At 45.4% G+C, this 19,493-nt stretch overlaps 1 protein-coding gene across 39 annotated transcripts in view; it reads left to right on the top strand.

The window, feature by feature from the left end:
• The window catches only part of LOC110532201 (FERM domain-containing protein 4A), a 204,393-nt gene extending 195,642 nt beyond the window's left edge, over positions 1 to 8,751 (top strand). For 24 of the 39 annotated variants that reach the window (XM_090229189.1, XM_090229186.1, XM_090229181.1 and 21 more), the window contains 2 exons: positions 870 to 969; positions 2,926 to 8,751. In XM_090229189.1, coding sequence (XP_090085315.1) covers positions 870 to 969; positions 2,926 to 3,028 — 203 coding nt within the window. In that variant the 3' untranslated portion in view covers positions 3,029 to 8,751. Of the gene's footprint in view, positions 1 to 869; positions 970 to 1,530; positions 1,603 to 2,925 lie in introns of all 39 variants that reach the window. The other 15 variants (XM_090229212.1, XM_090229233.1, XM_090229171.1 and 12 more) reach the window with 3 other exon arrangements.
• Positions 8,752 to 19,493: the final 10,742 nt, after the last annotated feature.

Raw genomic sequence — 19,493 nt, 5'->3', positions numbered from 1 at the left:
ACTCACATTAACATCTGCTAACCATGTGTATGTGACAAATAAAATTTGATTTGATTTGATTTGATTACCGACTCAAAATGGCCAGAAACAAAGCACTTTTTTCTGAAATTAGTCAGTCTTTTCTTGTTCTGAGAAATGAATGCTATTCCATGCGAGAAATTGCCAAGAAACTGAAGATCTCGTACAGCACTGTGTACTACTCCCTTCACAGAACAGCGCAAACTGGTTCAACCCAGAATAGAAAGAGGAGTGGGAGGCCCCGGTGCACAACTGAGCAAGAGGACAAATACATTAGAGTGTCTAGTTTGAGAAACAGATGCCTCACAAGTCCTCAACTGGCAGCTTCATTAAATAGTACCCACAATATACCCATCTCAACGTCAACAGTGAAGTGGCGATTCCGGGACTCTGGCCTTCTAGGCAGAGTTCCTCTCTCCGCTGTCTGTGTTCTTTTGCCCATCTTAATCTTATCTTTTTATTGGCCAGTCTTGAGATATGGCTTTTTCTTTGCAACTCTGCCTAGAAGGCCAGCATCCCGGAGTCGCCTCTTCACTGTTGACGTTGAGACTGGTGTTTTGCGGGTACTATTTAATGAAGCTGCCAGTTGAGGACTTGTGATGCATCTGTTTCTCAAACTAGACAAACTTTTGAACAGTAGTGTATATTCTTTACAGAATAGTTAGTTCGTGAAAGAACATTGGATAGGCTGAAGTTTAGCAGAGTGTGTGTGAATGAATGTAAAGTGATCCCTGAACCAAATGGAGCTCGTTAGTCATGTTAGTCACAGTGGGGCATAGCTGGGATAACACAGCCCTTGACCACCTATTGACGTGTGTGTGTGTGTGTATAACTGTGTGTCTGTACATCAGCGTCCCCTCACAGCCCGAGGAGTGGGACTCCCTCTAGTGAACAGGCCGCAACACCCACGCCCCCCTGCAGCCCACAACACATCCTCAACTGGCAGAGCGGGTACGACACACACATGCACGCACATGACAGACACACAGACAAACAGCACACAAACACATGCACACACCAATACATAATTTGCAGAGTGATATATAAACTGTTAAAGACCAGGCACTCAGGATCCTAATCCTATTTGACATTTAATCCTGGGTTAAAGGCTTTGGCTCCTGTATTGTAATTCACAGGACAAAATCTGCATCCTCACAAAACATCTTCAGCATCTACGCTTCTCTTACAACCTTTATAACCTCTGCCTTACCAACCCCTAACCTTTTTCCTTCTGCAGCACGGTACTCTGTCTAGCTACTGATCACACGGCTGTCTTGTCTTCCTAAAGGACTAACTGATTTGTTAACTTATCTTTCCTCTCTTTCACTCTTCTCTATTTTTCCTTCTCATTCCATCCCTCTTTATCTTTCTCCCTCTCTCCCTCTCCTCCTGTACTAACCTCTCTGCTGTCTGTCTGTCTGTCTGTCTCTTTGTCTGTCTGTCTGTCTGTCTGTCTGTCTGTCTGTCTGTCTGTCTGTCTGTCTGTCTGTCTGTCTGTGTTTCCTGGTTTAGCGGTACAGCAGACAGCTCTCCTACTGAAGACGTGTGTCAGTCTCCCACTCAGCCCAGCTCTGACGCATAGAGGTACTGTCTGTCTGCCAGGACTCTCCCAGAACACAGACCTAGAAATACAACAAATATACCAGAGAACTACAGAACAACAATAAAGAACCATAGACCATAGAAACAACCCATATACTGTCAGTCTGGACACTCCTAGACTTCCAGGACATAGAAACACACACAATAGAATAAATCCTGGCACCTAGAACAGAGACATAGAAACAGAAACTCAAATAGATCAGGGGCATAGAAATAGATCCCCTTGACTAGATATGTAGAAACAGAACCTGAACTAGATCAAAGGTGTAGAAATAGAATCTGTTTTCTATATTCTTAGTTTTGTACCAAATGCTGAGTTGAATAGGCTCTTCCCGTTTCTAATCCTTTCTAATAGCAACTTTGGGAATGGTGTCTGTTCTATCTGCTCTGTTTCTATGACTGTAACTGGACTCTGCATGTCTGCTGTGTGTGGCTGCTCTCTAAAGCAGGCCTTAAGACTCATCTTTATCGGCTGGCCTACCCTTCCTCCTAGACTTTGATTGATGCTTTTATGATGTGGTTATACGTATATTTGCTTTCGTAAAACAAACTGTTTAATGAGATTATTCTTGTAGAATTAAAAGCGCTTCGCAGATGTAATGTATTATTATTATTACTACAGTAAATCCTAACCCTCCCTCGGTACTCTATTACCAGCCCTAATTGAACTCGAACTTAGTCAACTCAATAGCTATTCTCACTGTTGACTTGTCCCAGGCGTGTGCTCTCATTCAGTCCCCCTCAAAGATTGTTAAGCAGTAGCCACAGGGAGTATCCAAAATAATACCAGTTCATTCATTCTAAAACCACGAAGGGGAGTGAACGATTGGACACTGCGGGTAGCGAGCGGAGAAACAGAAATGCACTCTAGTCACCTACTGTAGTTTTAGACTAGTACACTAACAGGACGTGTGCCTTGACATAGAGACAGCAATATAGGAGGAGTGATTGGCCAGTTTGAAATGAGGCCTGAAAAGAGGGAAAGGCCTTATGGATTGTACACATTGTTTTCACAAAAGCTTTAGATCTAGACAAAGACAGTAACCATCAGAGCAATGAGACCAAAAACGACACAAACCAATCAAGTTCATTGATCATAACGATTTGTTACAGTCCTTGTTTCCTTCCCCTTGACGAAGAAGTGACCAACAGTTTTACTAAGCGAAGAAAACAATAACTTCTGTAGATTTTGTGGAAGCAGAGTGCATAAGCCATCAGTCCTCCAGTATTTCCATAATTAAAAATGGTATTCTCGCTCTCTTTCTCTCTCTCTGTCACTCTCTCTCTCACTCTCTCTGTCTGCAGGTCATTCAATGATAGTTGTTTTCTCAGCAGTCCTCTGTGTTCAGAGCTGGCAGATGTCCAGTGGTACGGACACGACAAGGCCAAACCTGGAACCCTGGTCTGACCTACTGACCACCACCTAACACCTACTGACCCTTACTGACCCTCAACACTGACCTTTACTGCCTCCACCAACCTCTCCTCTAGCCCTGACTAGACTGGCCTCATCATGGACAGGAAACCCTCCTCCATCCCTCCCTTTATCCATATTTCCCTTTATCATTTTATGTGCATATCAAGTTTGGTTGAGCTGGAGTTTATAGGAAGGACATGCCCAACTGGGCAGGACTATTGCTGTGGAACAGCCAAACAGAACCGCTGAATGATCGTGAACTCTGACCTTTAATCCCTGACCCTGCTTCAGTCTGAGCCCCAGGGAGACCAGGAGTGGGAAAGGGGGGAGGTGGGGGGGTAAGAGCACACACACACACACAACCCCCTGCCCAGACTACATGGCCCTCAGGCCCTGACTTATATCTACCCCTGACCCCAGTGTGTTGCCAGCCAATCAGAGGATACCTGCAAGATGAAATGTGTTTTGGCTCAAATTCTGGGCCTGTGTGTGTCCGCTGGATCTGCTAGGTTAATTTCATTGTTAAAGTCTTTGTTTATTTCTCTGTATCGTTTTGTACAAAAAAATGAAAATATTGCTTGGGAGAGACTCAATTACTTTTTCACCCTTTAGGAAAATTGCAGAGCAGATTATTGGAGAATTGTAGATTATCTGAAAGACAAAAGACAAACGTACAAACATTCCCAACAATTATAATCCCAATCCCAACTATCTATCCCACAACCAAAGATCCACCTGACTGACCAATGGCACCAGTCCCATGGACACACTGGGAACACTGGTTTATCATACTGGAAGCTACAACCCACATACTTGGAGTTTTCAGAGGAACGGAAAGACTGGTCAATTCTACTGGGATCCTGCTGGGAGTTCTGAGCACATCTATTGGGATGTCAGTCATCTGGATTGGGGGTGTACAACAGCCAGCCAGATTGATCAACTAGTCTCTGATACTGGGACTATCCACACTGCTACTGAGCAGTGAGCTCCTGGACTTGGATGTTTTGCCACTATGCTGGGGCACTGTGCTTAGCTGTACTGGGAGATTATGGGCGAACTGGGGGCCCTGCACAGCCAGACCACAAACAGACAGGGACAGACGCGGGGCCCTGCACAGCCAGATCAGAGACAGACGGACAGAATGGGGGCCCTGCTCAGCCAGACAGGGACGGACTGGGGGCCCTGCACAGCCAGACCACAAACAGACAGGGACAGACAGATCAGAGACAGACGGACAGAATGGGGGCCCTGCTCAGCCAGACCAGAGACAGACAGGGACGGACTGGGGGCCCTGCACAGCCAGACCAGAGACAGACAGGGACGGAATGGGGGCCCTGCACAGCCAGACCAGAGACAGACAGGGACGGAATGGGGGCCCTGCTCAGCCAGACCAGAGACAGACAGGGACGGAATGGGGGCCCTGCTCAGCCAGACCAGAGACAGACAGGGACCGACTGGGGGCCACAGACACTTCTTCAGGGTTTGGGTCCTGGAGAGCCAGAATATGCTAGGAATCTCTTGCTTAAAGCTAATGTCTTGAGTTTGGGTGAAACTGTAGCTATGTGTGTAGTAGTTTTGGGTTGAATTGGAATTAAGACCACATGTAGTTTTGTGGGTTTATTTCCAAACATATCTGCAGGCTTTCAGTGGTCTATTTCATCTGGCTCCTCCCCTTCATTTGACTTTCTGGTGAGAGGTGAAAGCTAATTGGATGTTTAGGGCTGTGTGGAGCTGTCAATCACACAGTTGTAGCGAAGGGCACACCCCTCCCTCACAGTCGAGCTGTGCATATGATGAGATCGGTGAGATATTAAACACTTCTCCATGCGTTGTGACATCATATATCTGACTGTCTGTGCAGTCCTATGTTAAAAATGGGATGCAACCCATGTTTAAGGACCAGTCTGTCTGTGTCACGTCAATCTGTCAGTCTGTCTGTCCAACCCCAAGATTGGTCATTGTCTCAGACACCAGTGTAGTATATTTGGGGGTTAATATTTAGATAAAGCTTGAAACCTGTAAACTCCAGAAGGTTCTCATTTGTACAGGTCATTATCTCAGGCTATACTCTCTCTGCCTAACATCTATCAACCGGTCAGAACACACACACATCTTGTGTGTGGATTCACACACACACACATTCTTTTCTCAGCGGTGCCATCTATGTCTGTACTCTAACCCAGCACTGAAAACCAGGGGCGCTACTTTCACTGGGGGCGGGGGGGACACATTCTGAAATTGCATTTTTGTCATCCCCAGTTTTATCATTGGAATGTTATACAAAACTAGGCAACGGTGTGCTTTAGGACCATGCGGACGCCTTCGAGCGGTCGGGTAGGCTGTTTGGAATGTTAATAATAATAATAATAATAATAATATGTCCCCCCAACTTCTTAAACCAAAGTCGCGCCCCTGCTGAAAACAGCCGCTCACTAAAACTACAAACCATATAACTATAAATCCCACAGGGCCCAGTTCCTAGTCTAGCAGAGGAAGTGTCTGCTGTATAGAGATCCTGCTTCCCAGAGCCAAATGAACAGCAGGAAGAGGTCTATACACCAATCAGAGATATGTCAAGTTAAGTATTCAATCTAAGTTTTGATACCAGAGCACAACATACACAGTTAAACACAATATATGAAAACTATGGGCTCCCGAGTGGCGCGGCGGTCTAAGACACTGCATCTCAGTGCCAGAGGCGTCACTACAGTCCCTGGTTTGAATCCAGGCTGTATCACATCCGGCCATGATTGGGAGTCCGATAGTGGTGGTGCACAATTGGCCGAGGTAGGCAGTCATTGTAAATAAGAATTTGTTCTTAACTGAATTGCCTAGTTGTTTTATATATAAACAATAGGCCTATAATATACAGAACCAGTTTTCATCTAGTTCTCCTCCTGACTTTTTGATACATATAAGGGGATTAAGAACATCTGCATAACAACACATTCATGATGTAAGAGTAAATCCAGACTTAATATAAAAAAGTAACACACACACATATAGTATAGAAATAATGTCACACCAGAACCAAACAGGGTGTTTATATTATTGTGCTTCTATTACTACACTGAACAAAAACATAAATACAACATGTAAAGTGTTGGTCCCTTGTTTCATGAGCTGAAATAAAATATCCCAGAAATGTTCCATATGCTCAAAAAGCTTATTTCTCTCAAATGTTGTGCACAAATTTGTTTACATCCCTGTTAGTGAGAATTTCTCTTTTGGCAAGATAATCCATCCACCTGACAGGTGTGGCATATCAAGAAGCTGATTAAACAGCATGATCATTACACAGGTGCATCTTGTGCTGGGGACAATAAAAGGCCACTCTAAAATGTGCAGTTTTGTCACACAACACAATGCCACTGATGTCTCAAGTTTTTAGGGAGCGTGCAATTGACATGCTGAATGCAGGAATGTTAATTTCTCTACGATAAGCCACTTCCAACGTTGTTTTAGAGAATTTGGCGGCACGTCCAACTGGCCAACTGGCCTCACAAACAACATGTATGGCGTACTGTGGGAAAGCAGTTTGCTGATTTCATTATTGTGAACAGAGGGCCCCATGGGGGCGGTGGGATTATGGTATGGGAAGGCATAAACTACGGACAACGATGACAATTGCATTTTATCAATGGTAATTTGAATGCACAGAGATCCAGTGACGAGATCCTGAGGCCCATTGTCGTGCCGTTCATCCGCCGCCATCACCTCATGTTTCAGCATGACAATGAACGGCCCAATGTGGCACAGATCTGTACACAATTCCTGGAAGCTGAATATGTCCCAGATCTTCCATGGCCTGCCTACTCACCAAATATGTCACCCATTGAGAATGTTTGGGATGTGCTGGATCAACGTGGATCAGAGTGTTCCAGTTCCCTCCAATATCCAGCATAATCATGCATCCATTGAAGAGGAGTGGCACAACATTCAAAGGCCACAATCAACAGCCTGATCAACTCTATGCAAAGGAGATGTGTTGCGCTGCATGTGGCAAATGCTGGTCACACCAGATACTGACTGGTTCTGATCCATGCCCATACCTTTTTTTTTTAAGGTGTCTGTGACCAACAAATGCACATCTGTATTCCCAGTCATGTGAAATGAATAGATTAGGACCTAGTGCATTTATTTAAAAAGCTCATTTCCTGATATGAACTGTAAGTCAGTAAAAAAAAAAAAAATTGTTGCATGTTGCATTTATAGTTTTGTTCAGTATAGATGATGTCATCAATGAACTCTGAACTTTGACATTGGTTTAGTAAGTGAGGCCGTCACCATATCCCACGGTAACAGGGCTGTGACACAGCGAGAACTTATAGCCATACCCTTGAACCCCTACATTTAATTTATAGATTCCATACACCTCTTGCTTACGTAGACCGACACATAGACCAACTCTTGTTATAAGCTAATTCTAAAACAAGTATTTTAAAGCACACCTTATGGTCTAACATTGTTGTAATGCTGTATGTGGACAGTCCTTATTGTGTGTACAAAAACCCAAACAAAACAATTAATTGCGGTCTCTCAAGCACATGTTTGCCTGTGCTTTGTACATGGTTTATGTCCTCCATTGAATCTTTAAAAAACACAAATATAAAACATGGTTTAAAGGTTGCACAAAAATCTTACCCTGTCAGATTAGTTGAACTTGTACCATGCAGCAAGTTGGACCAGAAATTCCTTCTGTTTGTAGGAGTTTTACAGCCCCCTCCCTAACCCTGCCTCACTGCAAGGTGTCCTGGTAAAATGCTGTGTTTGACCTCTCCTGTAGTTAATTCTGCCATCAGCTATGCTATGCTATGCTAAGGCTTGTTAGCCTGTCCATTCCCCCTGAATGAGCCACCTCTGCTAGCTCACACCATACCATGCATGCTCTGTGGTTCCCGAAACAAACAAAAATGAACAAATAAACCCAAAACATGAGCAGTCCATGTGGACCATCCCTCTCCCCTCACCTTTTCCTCCTAAACAGAGAATAATTTCTGTATCCATGACAACACCCAGTTTGACCTTTGACTCCTAACCCCTGTGGTAATCTCTGACCTCTGAGCCCAATGTGACGCTGTGTGTTGTACCCTCTTCTATAGCCCCCCCTTCGACCATACTATGTGAACCTCCTACGCCCATACTGTCTGTACTCCATAGAAACATAAAACATTTTTATAGTTAAAGAAGATTAAACTAACTATTTTATCAACCTCTTTCCTGAACATGCTGTACGGAGGGGCACTGTAAGCCTATGTGGAGTTTTTAACATTGTTTAACCTTGTTTCCAAGTTCTAACATAGTAAGAATCCTTTCAGGTGCTACATGATGACCAGTTACTGCTTTGTCACATTGGATATAGACTCTCCTCATTGTTGTCAATAGTTTTAATACCAGTTGTGCAGAATGGAAACCGTTCCTTTAGACGTCAGTAAGACACCACTCCACCAGACCATAGAGCATGTAACATGATTTGATTTGTTCTCTTCAACGTTAACCTGACAAAAAGGTGTTGTAGGAAAAAAACTATGTGGAATTCACACAAAAAAAGACAGAATTCAACAGTTAATTTATTATTTTTTCTATTAAGAATTTGTATAGTAACTGTACATTTTTCTAAATGGTGTTGTTGGCAACTGATGATGAAATGTCCAGAGGAGAAGACTTGGTGGTTATTGAGATTAGGAAAATAAATTATTGCTGAATGTTCTCAAGATGGCGTCCTCCTGTCTCTTCTTCTCTGTGTAGTCAATCAATCAATCAAATGTATTTATAAAGCCCTTCTTACATCATCCGACGTCACAAAGTGCTGTACAGAATCACAGCCTAAAACCCCAAACAGCAAGCAATGCGGATGTAGAAGCATACTATCTGTACCCCCTACGCCCATACTGTCTGTACCCCCTACGCCCATACTGTCTGTACCCCCTACGCCCATACTGTCTGTACCCCCTACGCCCATACTGTCTGTACCCCCTACGCCCATACTGTCTGTACCCCCTACGCCCATACTGTCTGTACCCCCTACGCCCATACTGTCTGTACCCCCTACGCCCATACTGTCTGTACCCCCTACGCCCATACTTTCTGTACCCCCTACGCCCATACTGTCTGTACCCCCTACGCCCATACTGTCTGTACCACCTACGCCCATACTGTCTGTACCCCCTACGCCCATACTATCTGTACCCCCTACGCCCATACTTTCTGTACCCCCTACGCCCATACTATCTGTACCCCCTACGCCCATACTTTCTGTACCCCCTACGCCCATACTGTCTGTACCCCCTACGCCCATACTGTCTGTACCCCCTACGCCCTTACTATCTGTACCCCCTACGCCCATACTATCTGTACCCCCTACGCCCATACTATCTGTACCCCCTACGCCCATACTATCTGTGCCCCCTACGCCCATACTATCTGTACCCCCTACGCCCATACTGTCTGTACTCCATAGAAACATAAAACATTTTTATAGATAAAGAAGATTAAGTCTGTTGTGTTTTTCTAAAGCTTTAGGAGAAGCGTGTCTCTCTCACATCTCTGTAGCCCAGTGGCATCCTTACCTTTATCCTGCTATGTTAACTTTGGATTAATGGAAGTAAATACCTGGCTCGCCTCGTCTTTCATCCGATAGCATAACGATTCTGCTTGCACTGACCGATGGGTAGGTTGAGGGACGAGCATCCGCGTAGGCGTGACCACCTATCTGAAGACAATAGGCTTGCCTGGCACGCACCATATTGCAAATGAAGGAGAGGAAGCCACATTCAAATGGGAAAAGAACGAAGAGGAGAACACTCACTACAGTGGATCCCTCCACCCTGGTAGTCTCCATGCTGACAGACAGATCCACTGAGAAGCCTGTCTGTGTGAGTCAGCACAGAGACTGACTCAGCCAGGCTTATCAGAGGGACCTTTCATATTGACTCCCCACTTCCTCTGTCCCAGACACACACACACACTCTACCTTATGTCATACCACCTTATTCTCTTCCTACTGAAGGAATGTCCTGCAAGGAGAGGTGGGGCTGTTCCATTCAGAGGACAATGGTTTTCTGTCGCTACCGGCAACAGTAGAACACAGGAAAGGTAAACAGAAGGATCCCAGCTGTGTTTTAGGGGTTTCACATGTCTGCTGATGTGTTTGCATGGCTAACATGTCTGCTTTAGCTTTATTGTGCCCTCTTGAGCTGCCATGTGATGTTGTAAACTATGTGTGGCCCTGCTTTGTCTTTTGGGTGGTTGAAGCTGAGAGTGTGGTGTAGGAAATGTTTACAACTAAGAACCCATTGGCTGTTCCTGTGTGTAAAATGGAGACTTAGAAGCAAGACTTGCGAGAACTAAGAACTTTCATGTCCTTTGTGGGGGAACAATGGAGACACACACACTTATATTAATGTGTGCTCAGCCTCACACACATATACGGAGTGAAGCATTGGGGAGGGACCCCTTTATTTTTAGGGGACCCCATCTCTTTAAAACTGGAGACTGAATATCCCCTCACATCAGAGAAGTAAACTCCAGCTTTTAGCACTCCTTCTCTTCCCTCTGCCTTCTCTCTCTTACCCCTTGTCCTTTTTCTTCCACCCTCTCCCTCTATTTTCTCTTCCCCTTCTCCCATTCTCTCCTTTTATCCCCACCTCCCTCGCTATACTCCCTCTCTTCTCTAATAAATCCCTATTTTCCCCACTGGTGTTCCCATAGCAGCACTCTCAGCCAAGAGACAGCTGGAAGCTGTTAGCTCGGCATGCCGTGAGAACCTGGTTCCCCTCCCTCACTTTATTTAGGAATGCTTTAGGAATGGTGTGTGCATGTTTGAAAGTGTGTATATATTTGACCTTGCTTGTGGACCACAGGCAGTACCTGGAGATCCCCCGCTACCACTTAAATGGACCAGAACCTCCAACAGCATCACAAACTCGTGATTTGTGTATGTGTGTGTGCAGTCATGCGACCCTGCTCTGGTCTCTCCAACCCAGGGCTGATTCATCTTGGGGCCCATGACCTCTTCTGTTTTGATAAACTGATGGATATACAGTGCCTTGCAAAAGTATTCATCCCCAGTGGCGTTTTTCCTATTTTGTTGCATTACAACCTGTATTTTAAATGCATTTTTATTTGGATTTCATGTAATGGACATACACCAAATAGTCCAAATTGGTGAAGTGAAATGAAAAAAATCACTGGTTTCAATTTCTTTTTTTTCAAACAACAACTGAAAAGTGGTGTGTGCATATGTATTCACCCCCTTTGCTATGAAGCCCCTAAATAAGAGCTGGTGCAACCAATTACCTTCAGAAGTCACATAATTAGTTAAATAAAGTCCACCTATGTGCAATCTAAGTGTCACGCGGTCTGTTACATGATCTCAGTATATATACACCTGTTCTGAAAGGCCCCGGAGTCTGCAACACCACCAAACAAGTGGCACCATGAAGACCAAGGAGCTCTCCAAACAGGTCAGGGGCAAAGTTGTGAAGAAGAACAGATCAGGGTTGGGTTATAAAAAACTATCATAAACTTTGAACATCCCACGGAACACCATTAAATCCATTATAATTAATGGAAAGAATATGGCACCACAACAAAACTGCCAAGAGAGGGCTGCCCACCAAAACTCACGGACCAGGCAAGGAGGGCATTAATCAGAGAGGTAACAAAGAGACCCAAGATAACCCTGAAGGAGCTGCAAAGCTCCACAGCAACGATTGGAGTATCTGTCCATAGGACCACTTTAAGCCGTACATGCCACAGAGCTGGGCTTTAAGGAAGAGCTGGCCAGAAAAAAAGCAATTGCTTAAAGAAAAAAATAGGTAAACATGTTTGGTGTTTGCCAAAAGGCATGTGGGAGAGTCCCCAAACATATGGAAGAAGGTACTCTGGTCAGATGAGACTAAAATTGAGCTTTTTGGCCATCAAGGAAAATGCTATGTCTGGCACAAACCCAACACCTCTCATCATCCCGAGAATACCATCCCCACAGTGAAGCATGGTGGTGGCAGCATCATGCAGTGGGGATGTTTTTCATCAGCAGGGACTGGGAAACTGGTCAGAATTGAAGGAATGATGGATGGCGCTAACTACAGGGAAATTCTTGAGGGAAACCTGTATCAGTCTTGCAGAGATTTGAATGCTTTTGCAAGCCACTGTAGGAGTGAGATGTGTGTGTGTGTGTGTTATGGGTTTGGTTTTTCTCTCCATTTCAAGGTTAGTTAGTACGTTAGCTGAGGCATGCACTGATCTGATTCACCTCACCACTCGACTGTCATAGCAAAATTCTTACTTGAATTTATTTTTTCTGCTTAAAAGCCATTTTTGACTATTTTAATTGAAAACTATTTCAGTGAGGTACTTAAGTGTTACCCAGAAATTATTTGATATTGATTTAAAAATGTCTGCATTGGCCTTTAAAAGATGCTACACAGAATTTCTCGCCTATGTGGAAACTAGATGAATTGCAACAGCACAAGGCTGCATCCAAAACCAATCTCTCCCCTCCCCTGCATAGCAATGAGGAAGCTTCCAGGGGCCAGAACTGATTGAATCGGACTCTTCCGGAATCAAAATGAATGACTGCCCAGAATCGTTTCCATCTACTGGAATTCATCCGACTTTGCCGGCATCTTATAAGAATCCCCAAAGCTGAAATCTAAATGTAGTTTGTCTTCCTTATCAATTCTATTTGAACTACCATTTTATGGTATAATATATATAAAGCAGCCCGTGTAATCATCTGCCAGAGAGTAGTCACAATCGTCCCGAGCCCCAAGTAATACATTAGGGCCAGATAACTCACACCGGAATCGGCCCGAGCTCAATCCCTGCATCCCAGTGTAACAGTATAACTATAGACCGTCCCCTCGCCCATACCTGGGCGCGAACCAGGGACCCTCTGCACACATCAACAACAGTCACCCACGAAGCATCGTTACTACCCATCGCTACACAAAAGCCGCAGCCATTGCAGAGCAAGGGGAACCACTACTTCAAGGTCTCAGAGCAAGTGACATCACCGATTGCGGGCCAGACTCGGAACACATGACGTCGGTCGAGTCTGACTCTAACCAAGTGCCCCGAGTCTCAGCCAGAATCGGTCCAGATCCACTGTTCTAGCTGGGTTTTACTTTCGGTTTTGGTACACCAGCTTCAAACTGCTGTAAAAACAAACATTTTTTTTAAAAATTGAAAATAGATTTCACAGCGATTTAGATGGTATAATGATTCCCTACACTGTTTTCTCACACATACTGAAATTGAGCGAACAGTGTAGAATTTTAGCAAGCAAATGACAGAGCGATTTCTACATTGGCCATTTGACCCAAGTTCCACTAGATAACACAGAGATAAAGTCAAAACAGATTTCTCATTTTGATAGATGAAATCAATAGGCGAATATCACTGCCAATCATAACACTGGTGGGTAAGTAATACTGTGAAACACTATCATTCCACTATTACTGCAGATATTTTATGGACATTTTATGACATTTTAATTTTAAGAAACCTATGTTCATTTGTGAACAATGCACCAAAGCAATTGAAAAAAACTGTAAAAGAATCTGGGAGACCGAAGAAAGAGAGCCTGCCAGAAGCTATTTCAGGTAACACGTCATTGTTTAAAACCTGTTAAGGATATGGCAGACATATGCCCCCTTTGGAGAGATTGGGTACCCCTAGTAAACTGAAAAAAAAAATCTGTCAAAAATTGCTAATATATGCAAATAAAAATTATTATTGGATAAAGATAAAGACTAAAGATTCTAAAACCGTTGGAATTATGTCTGTAAGTATAGCAGAACTCACAGGGCAGGCATTCTTCCAAACTAGTTTTTGTGGCCATGAAAGTTGGAGCAACTTTGACGTCATGGCCCCCACCCTTCCCAACCAGTTATGATTTGAGAATTGACCCTATGGGAGTGAAATTAGTGCGTGCCACGAGAAAATAGGCTGTGCGTAGGGGCGCGAATTGGTCCCAGCCATTCCTTTGTTCCAGCACTCAAGAGAAGGGCAGACGATGGCCGATTGAATTGAAGTTTGTTTTGCGTGTCTAAAACATCATAAAGCTTGCTTCTGCACTTAGTTTGACCTGTTTAGTCGACATATAATATGTAATTTTGAAGTTTTGATGCGCAACTTTTCCGGACCAGAGGACGTTTTGGGTGCATTTCAGCTGATGTTATTAGCAGTAGCTAATACAAAGACGCAAGACTTGAAACCAAACGATGTATTGGGTAAGTATGAAGCCTTCCAGAACATTCTGAACGAAGACCATCGAAGGTAAGGGAATATTTATGCTTAAATCTGTGTTTCTGTTGACTCCAACATTACGTAGAAATGTAGCTTGGAACTGAGCGCCGTCTCAGCATATTGAATAGTGTGCGATTTCTGTAACGTTAAAAATAAATCTAACAAAGCGGTTGCATAAAGAAGCAGTGTATCTTTCTAACTATATGTAGAACATGTATATTTAGTCAAAGTTTATGATGTCTATTTACGTTATCTTGCCGCGCTACCTAGATTTCCTGCGGGCATTTTTGAGTAATTTCTGAACGTGAACTCACTGTAAATGGACATTTATGGATATAAATGGCATATTATTGAGAAAAAAAAATGTACTGTGTAACATGTCATATTACTGTCATCTGATGAAGATTTTCAAAAGGTTAGTGAGCGATTTATTTTTTAATCCTGCGTTTGTTGATTGCATGTTTTGGCTATTCAAATGAGCTGTGTCTGGTGGTGGTTTTTATATGTGCTATGTTTTCGCCGTAAAACATTTTAGAAATCTGACTTGCTGGCTAGATGAACAAGGTGTTTATCTTTCATTTGAGCTATTGGACTTGTTAATGTGTGGAGGTTAAATATTTGTAAGAATATTTTTGCGTTCCATGCGCCGCCGTTTCAGCTGAACGTGGGAGGGTAGGTTCCCAGCTGGGAACCAATATCGTAGACAGGTTAATGGTCATTTCAATGAATGATAACTGCACTATAAGTGGATAAGAATATCTGCTAAATGAGGTCCCCCTCTCAAAAGAGGTTTCTAACCTCAAGGGTCTTTTCATGGTTAAATAAAGGTTCAGAAACTAAACGCAGTTAACCATTTATTAAATAAAGATTAGAATACATGCAATATGTTAGTCTTGGCGTTAGACTCGGCTCCTTCGGGGTATCTCACTGCCAGAGCATGCATAATGATAAGATAATAATAATTTAATGCAGAGTGCAAGGTATGCTAAACCAATCCCCAAAACAGCAGAACCACTGCTAGACAACAAACTATGTGTATGGCAGATGCACGCCATTACGCTTTAAAGGGATACTTCGGTATTTTATCCACTTCCCCAAAGGCAAATGAACTTGTGGATACGATTTTTTTGCCTCTGTGTCCAGTATGAAGGAAGTTAGAGGTAGTTTTCCAAGCCAATGCTAACTGGTGTTAGCGCAATGACTGGAAGTTTCTGGGTATCTACTAGTTTGCTATTGTAACAATCTTAGGCATAGTGGGTGAGGAGTCAGGTGCAGGAGGCAGAAAGTTCTGAATAGCACTTTATTCAGCACCGGGCAGAGTAGTCTATATAACGAAACTGAGCGTCATAAAACAAATGTTCAAAACAGGAACCAAACCAAGATCGCACTACCACACATACAAAGTGGAAATAAACAAGCTCTCGCGAAGAGCAGGCGGGCCTACTGACTTAAATAGCCAAACTAAAAGTCTAAACAAGAAACAGGTGAAACAAATCAGACCAAACCAACAGAAAAGGGAAAAAGGGATCAGTGGCAGCTATTAGGCCGATGACGACTACCGCCGAGCACCACCCGAATAGGAAGGGGAGCCACCTTTGGTAGGAGTCGTCGAGAGCCAGACCCTGTCCCCCGGGACGAACACGGGGGCCTCACTGCGGTGGCGGTCAGCGCTCCTCTTCAGCCGTCCACCTGCTTGCTTGAGGGATTCCTGGACGGCCCTCCAGGTCTCCTTAGAGCGCTGCACCCACTCCTCCACCGCAGGAGCTTCGGTCTGACTCTGATGCCACGGCGCCAGGACCGGCTGGTAGCCCAACACGCATTGGAATGGTGACATGTCCGTGGAGGAGTGGCGGAGTGAGTTCTGGGCTAACTCCGCCCATGGTACGTACCTTGACCACTCCCCTGGCCGGTCCTGGCAATACAACCGCAGAAACCTAACCACCTCCTGGTTTACTCTCTCCACCTGCCCATTACTCTCGGGTGATAACCAGAGGTCAAGCTGACCGAGACCCCCAGACGTTCCATAAACGCCCTCCACACTCGGGATGTGAACTGGGGACCCCGATCAGAGACGATGTCCTCCGGCACCCTGTAGTGCCGGAAGACGCAGGTAAATAGAGCCTCCGCAGTCTGTAGGGCCGTAGGGAGACTGGGCAACGGGAGGAGACGGCAGGACTTAGAAAACCGATCCACAACAACCAGAACCTTGGTGTTCCCCTGAGACGGAAGAAGATCGGTAGTAAGGAGGTCTACCGACAGGTGAGACCACGGACGTTGTGGAACGGGGAGGGGCTGTAACTTCCCTCTAGGAAGGTGCCTAGGAGCCTTACTCTGGGCGTACACCGAACAGGAAGAGACATAGAACCTAACGTCCCTAGCCAAGGTGGGCCACCAGTACTTTCCCCTAAGACTCTGCAATGTCCTCGCCACACCAGGATGACCCGAAGAAGGTAGTGTGTGAGCCCACCGAATCAATTGATCACGAACACCAAGCAGCACGTACTTACGACCTGTAGGACATTTTGGAGGTGCAGGTTCCACCCGTAACGCCAGGTCAATGTCCGTGTCCACCTCCCTCCTTTTTTTCACAAAAAATTAACTCGAGGAGACGGGTGAAACGGAGGACCGAATGTACCCCTGTCACAGAGATTACGTGAAATATGTCGCCATAGCCAACGTCTCCTCCTGTGACAATAGGTACACGTGACTCTTGGGAAGCGCAGCGTTTACCTGGAGGTTTATTGCACAATCCCCCTGTCGATGAGGTGGTAATTTAGTCACCTTCTTCTTACAGAAAACGATAGCCACATTGGCATATTCAGGGGCAATGCAGACAGCGGAAACCTGGTCTGGACTCTCCACCGACGTGGCACCAATGGAAACTCCCATACACCTACCTGAACACTCATGTGACCTCCCCTGAAGAACCCACTGTCTCCACAAAATCCTGGGATTGTGACTGGCCAGCCAAGGAACCACCAGCACCACTAGAAACACCGGTGAATCGATAAGGAAGAGACTAATCCGCTCCCTATGATCCCCCTGCATCACCATGTCCAGTGGAACCATGGCCTCCCTGACCAGCCATGACCCTAATGGCCGGCTATCTAAGGAGTGCACGGGGAAGGGGGGATCAATCGGCACCAACGTAATTCCCAGCTTGAGGGCGAGTCCGCGATCCATAAAGTTCCCAGTTGCACCTGAGTCGACTAGCACCTTATGCTGGGAAGAGGGAGAAAAATCAAGGAAAAAAATTAATACAAACATTTGACCAACAGGGGGCTCTGGGTGAGTCTGATGCTGACTCATCTGGGGTGACCGAGAAGTGTTCCGCCTGCCCTCTCGACTCCAAGACGGACTCCTCCAGCACCGGTCGGCTGTGTGTCCTCTACGACCACAGCTGGTGCAGGAGGAGACTCCTCCGGTACCCCTCGAATCAGCCCCCCCTAACTCCATAGGAATGGGAGCGGGAGGGCTAGGAGGTGGAACTGACAGGACTCTTTCTGAACGCCCGCGGGCAGCTAGCAGATTGTCTAGCCGAGTAGACATGTCTATAAGTGTGTCTAGGGAGAGAGTGGTGTCCCGACAAGCTAGCTCCCGGCGGACGTCCTCACGGAGTCTGCAACGGTAATGGTCCATCAGGGCCCTGTCGTTCCACCCGGCCCCAGCGGCCAAGGTCCGGAACGCGCTCCTCGTCTCCTGCCTAAGGTGAAATAGTTGCTTACCCGCCGCTCAGCCCTCCAGAGGGTGGTCGAATACGGCCCGGAAACGGTGGGTGAACTCTGGATAATTCGCCGGGTCTGGACTATTCCAGACAGCATTGGCCCACTCCAGAGCTCGGCCCGTCAGGCAGGAGACACTCTCCTCCCCTGAGGGAGTCAGCCTCACGGTAGCCAGCTACAACTCAAGTTGGAGGAGAAACCCCTGGCACCCAGCCGCCGTTCCATCGTACACCCTCGGAGGCGCAATACGCAGTGCGCTGGAGCCGGACACTGGGGTTGGAGTAGTTGGACTCGTTGGAGGAGCCGGAGGTGAAGTGGGGAGACCACTCCTCTCCCATCGGTCCATTCTCTCCATCATCTGGTCCATCGCTGACCCTATCCGATGGAAGATGGTGGTGTGATGGAGAACGCGTTCCTCCATCGATGGAAGGGGGGTGGCCGTTGCTCCTGCTGACTCCATCGGTGGTGCGGGCTTTTGTAACAATCTTAGGCGTAGTGGGTGAGGAGTCAGGTGCAGGAGGCAGAAAGTTCTGAATAGCACTTTATTCAGCACCGGGCAGAGTAGTCTATATAACGAAACTGAGCGTCATAAAACAAATGTCCAAAACAGGAACCAAACCAAGATCACACTACCACACATACAAAGTGTGAATAAACAAGCTCTCACGAAGAGCAGGCGGGCCTACCGACTTAAATAGCCAAACTAAAAGTCTAAACAAGAAACAGGTGAAACAAATCAGACTAAACCAACAGAAAAGGGAAAAAGGGATCAGTGGCAGCTATTAGGCCGATGACGACTACCGCCGAGCACCACCCTAATAGGAAGGGGGAGCCACCTCATATAATATGATTGATACTATGTGTAGCATGAAGATTAAACTATGTGTAGGCTACAACAGGCATGCCATACTGAGAGCTTCTCAAAAAAGTAGGCTTATTTCTATTTTTACTCACTACCCGGTGACTTGCCATCTTGGTAAAGGAAAAATAAGCTACCCATCTAATACTGTGCCGTAATTCACCATACTGAGATAGCTTCTCAGAACTTTGAATAGGGTAATTTATAATGTTACTCACCCGATGGTGTCTTCAGTGAGGCAAGATGAACCTGCCATCTTGGTAAATTAAAAATAAGCCACCCATGTACACTGTGCTATAAATCACACCATACTGAGAAGGTTTAGGCTTATTTTCTCATGTTATCCAACCAACCTTGTCCTCGCTGAAGCAAGACGAACATGCTATCTTGGTAAGTAAAAATGAACTGCACCTTAATTCACCGTACTGAGATAGCTTCTCAGAAACTATGGGGTCATTCCTCATGTAACGCATAGCCCGGTGTCCTTGCTGAGAAGGAGCTGTCATCTTGGTACATGACAATATTCTACCTGTGAACCCTGCCAACCACCTGCAGCTATATACTGTATACACAGTGTTATATAACAATTTGCATTGCAGTAAGAGAGAAGAAACATAGCCAC

Source organism: Oncorhynchus mykiss, chromosome 1 (assembly GCF_057628025.1).
Source record: "Oncorhynchus mykiss isolate SJ-2025 chromosome 1, ASM5762802v1, whole genome shotgun sequence".
Classification (NCBI taxonomy): Eukaryota; Metazoa; Chordata; class Actinopteri; order Salmoniformes; family Salmonidae; genus Oncorhynchus; species Oncorhynchus mykiss.
Note: the sequence above shows the minus strand (reverse complement) of the source record. Positions and strands in the feature narration are given on the sequence as shown.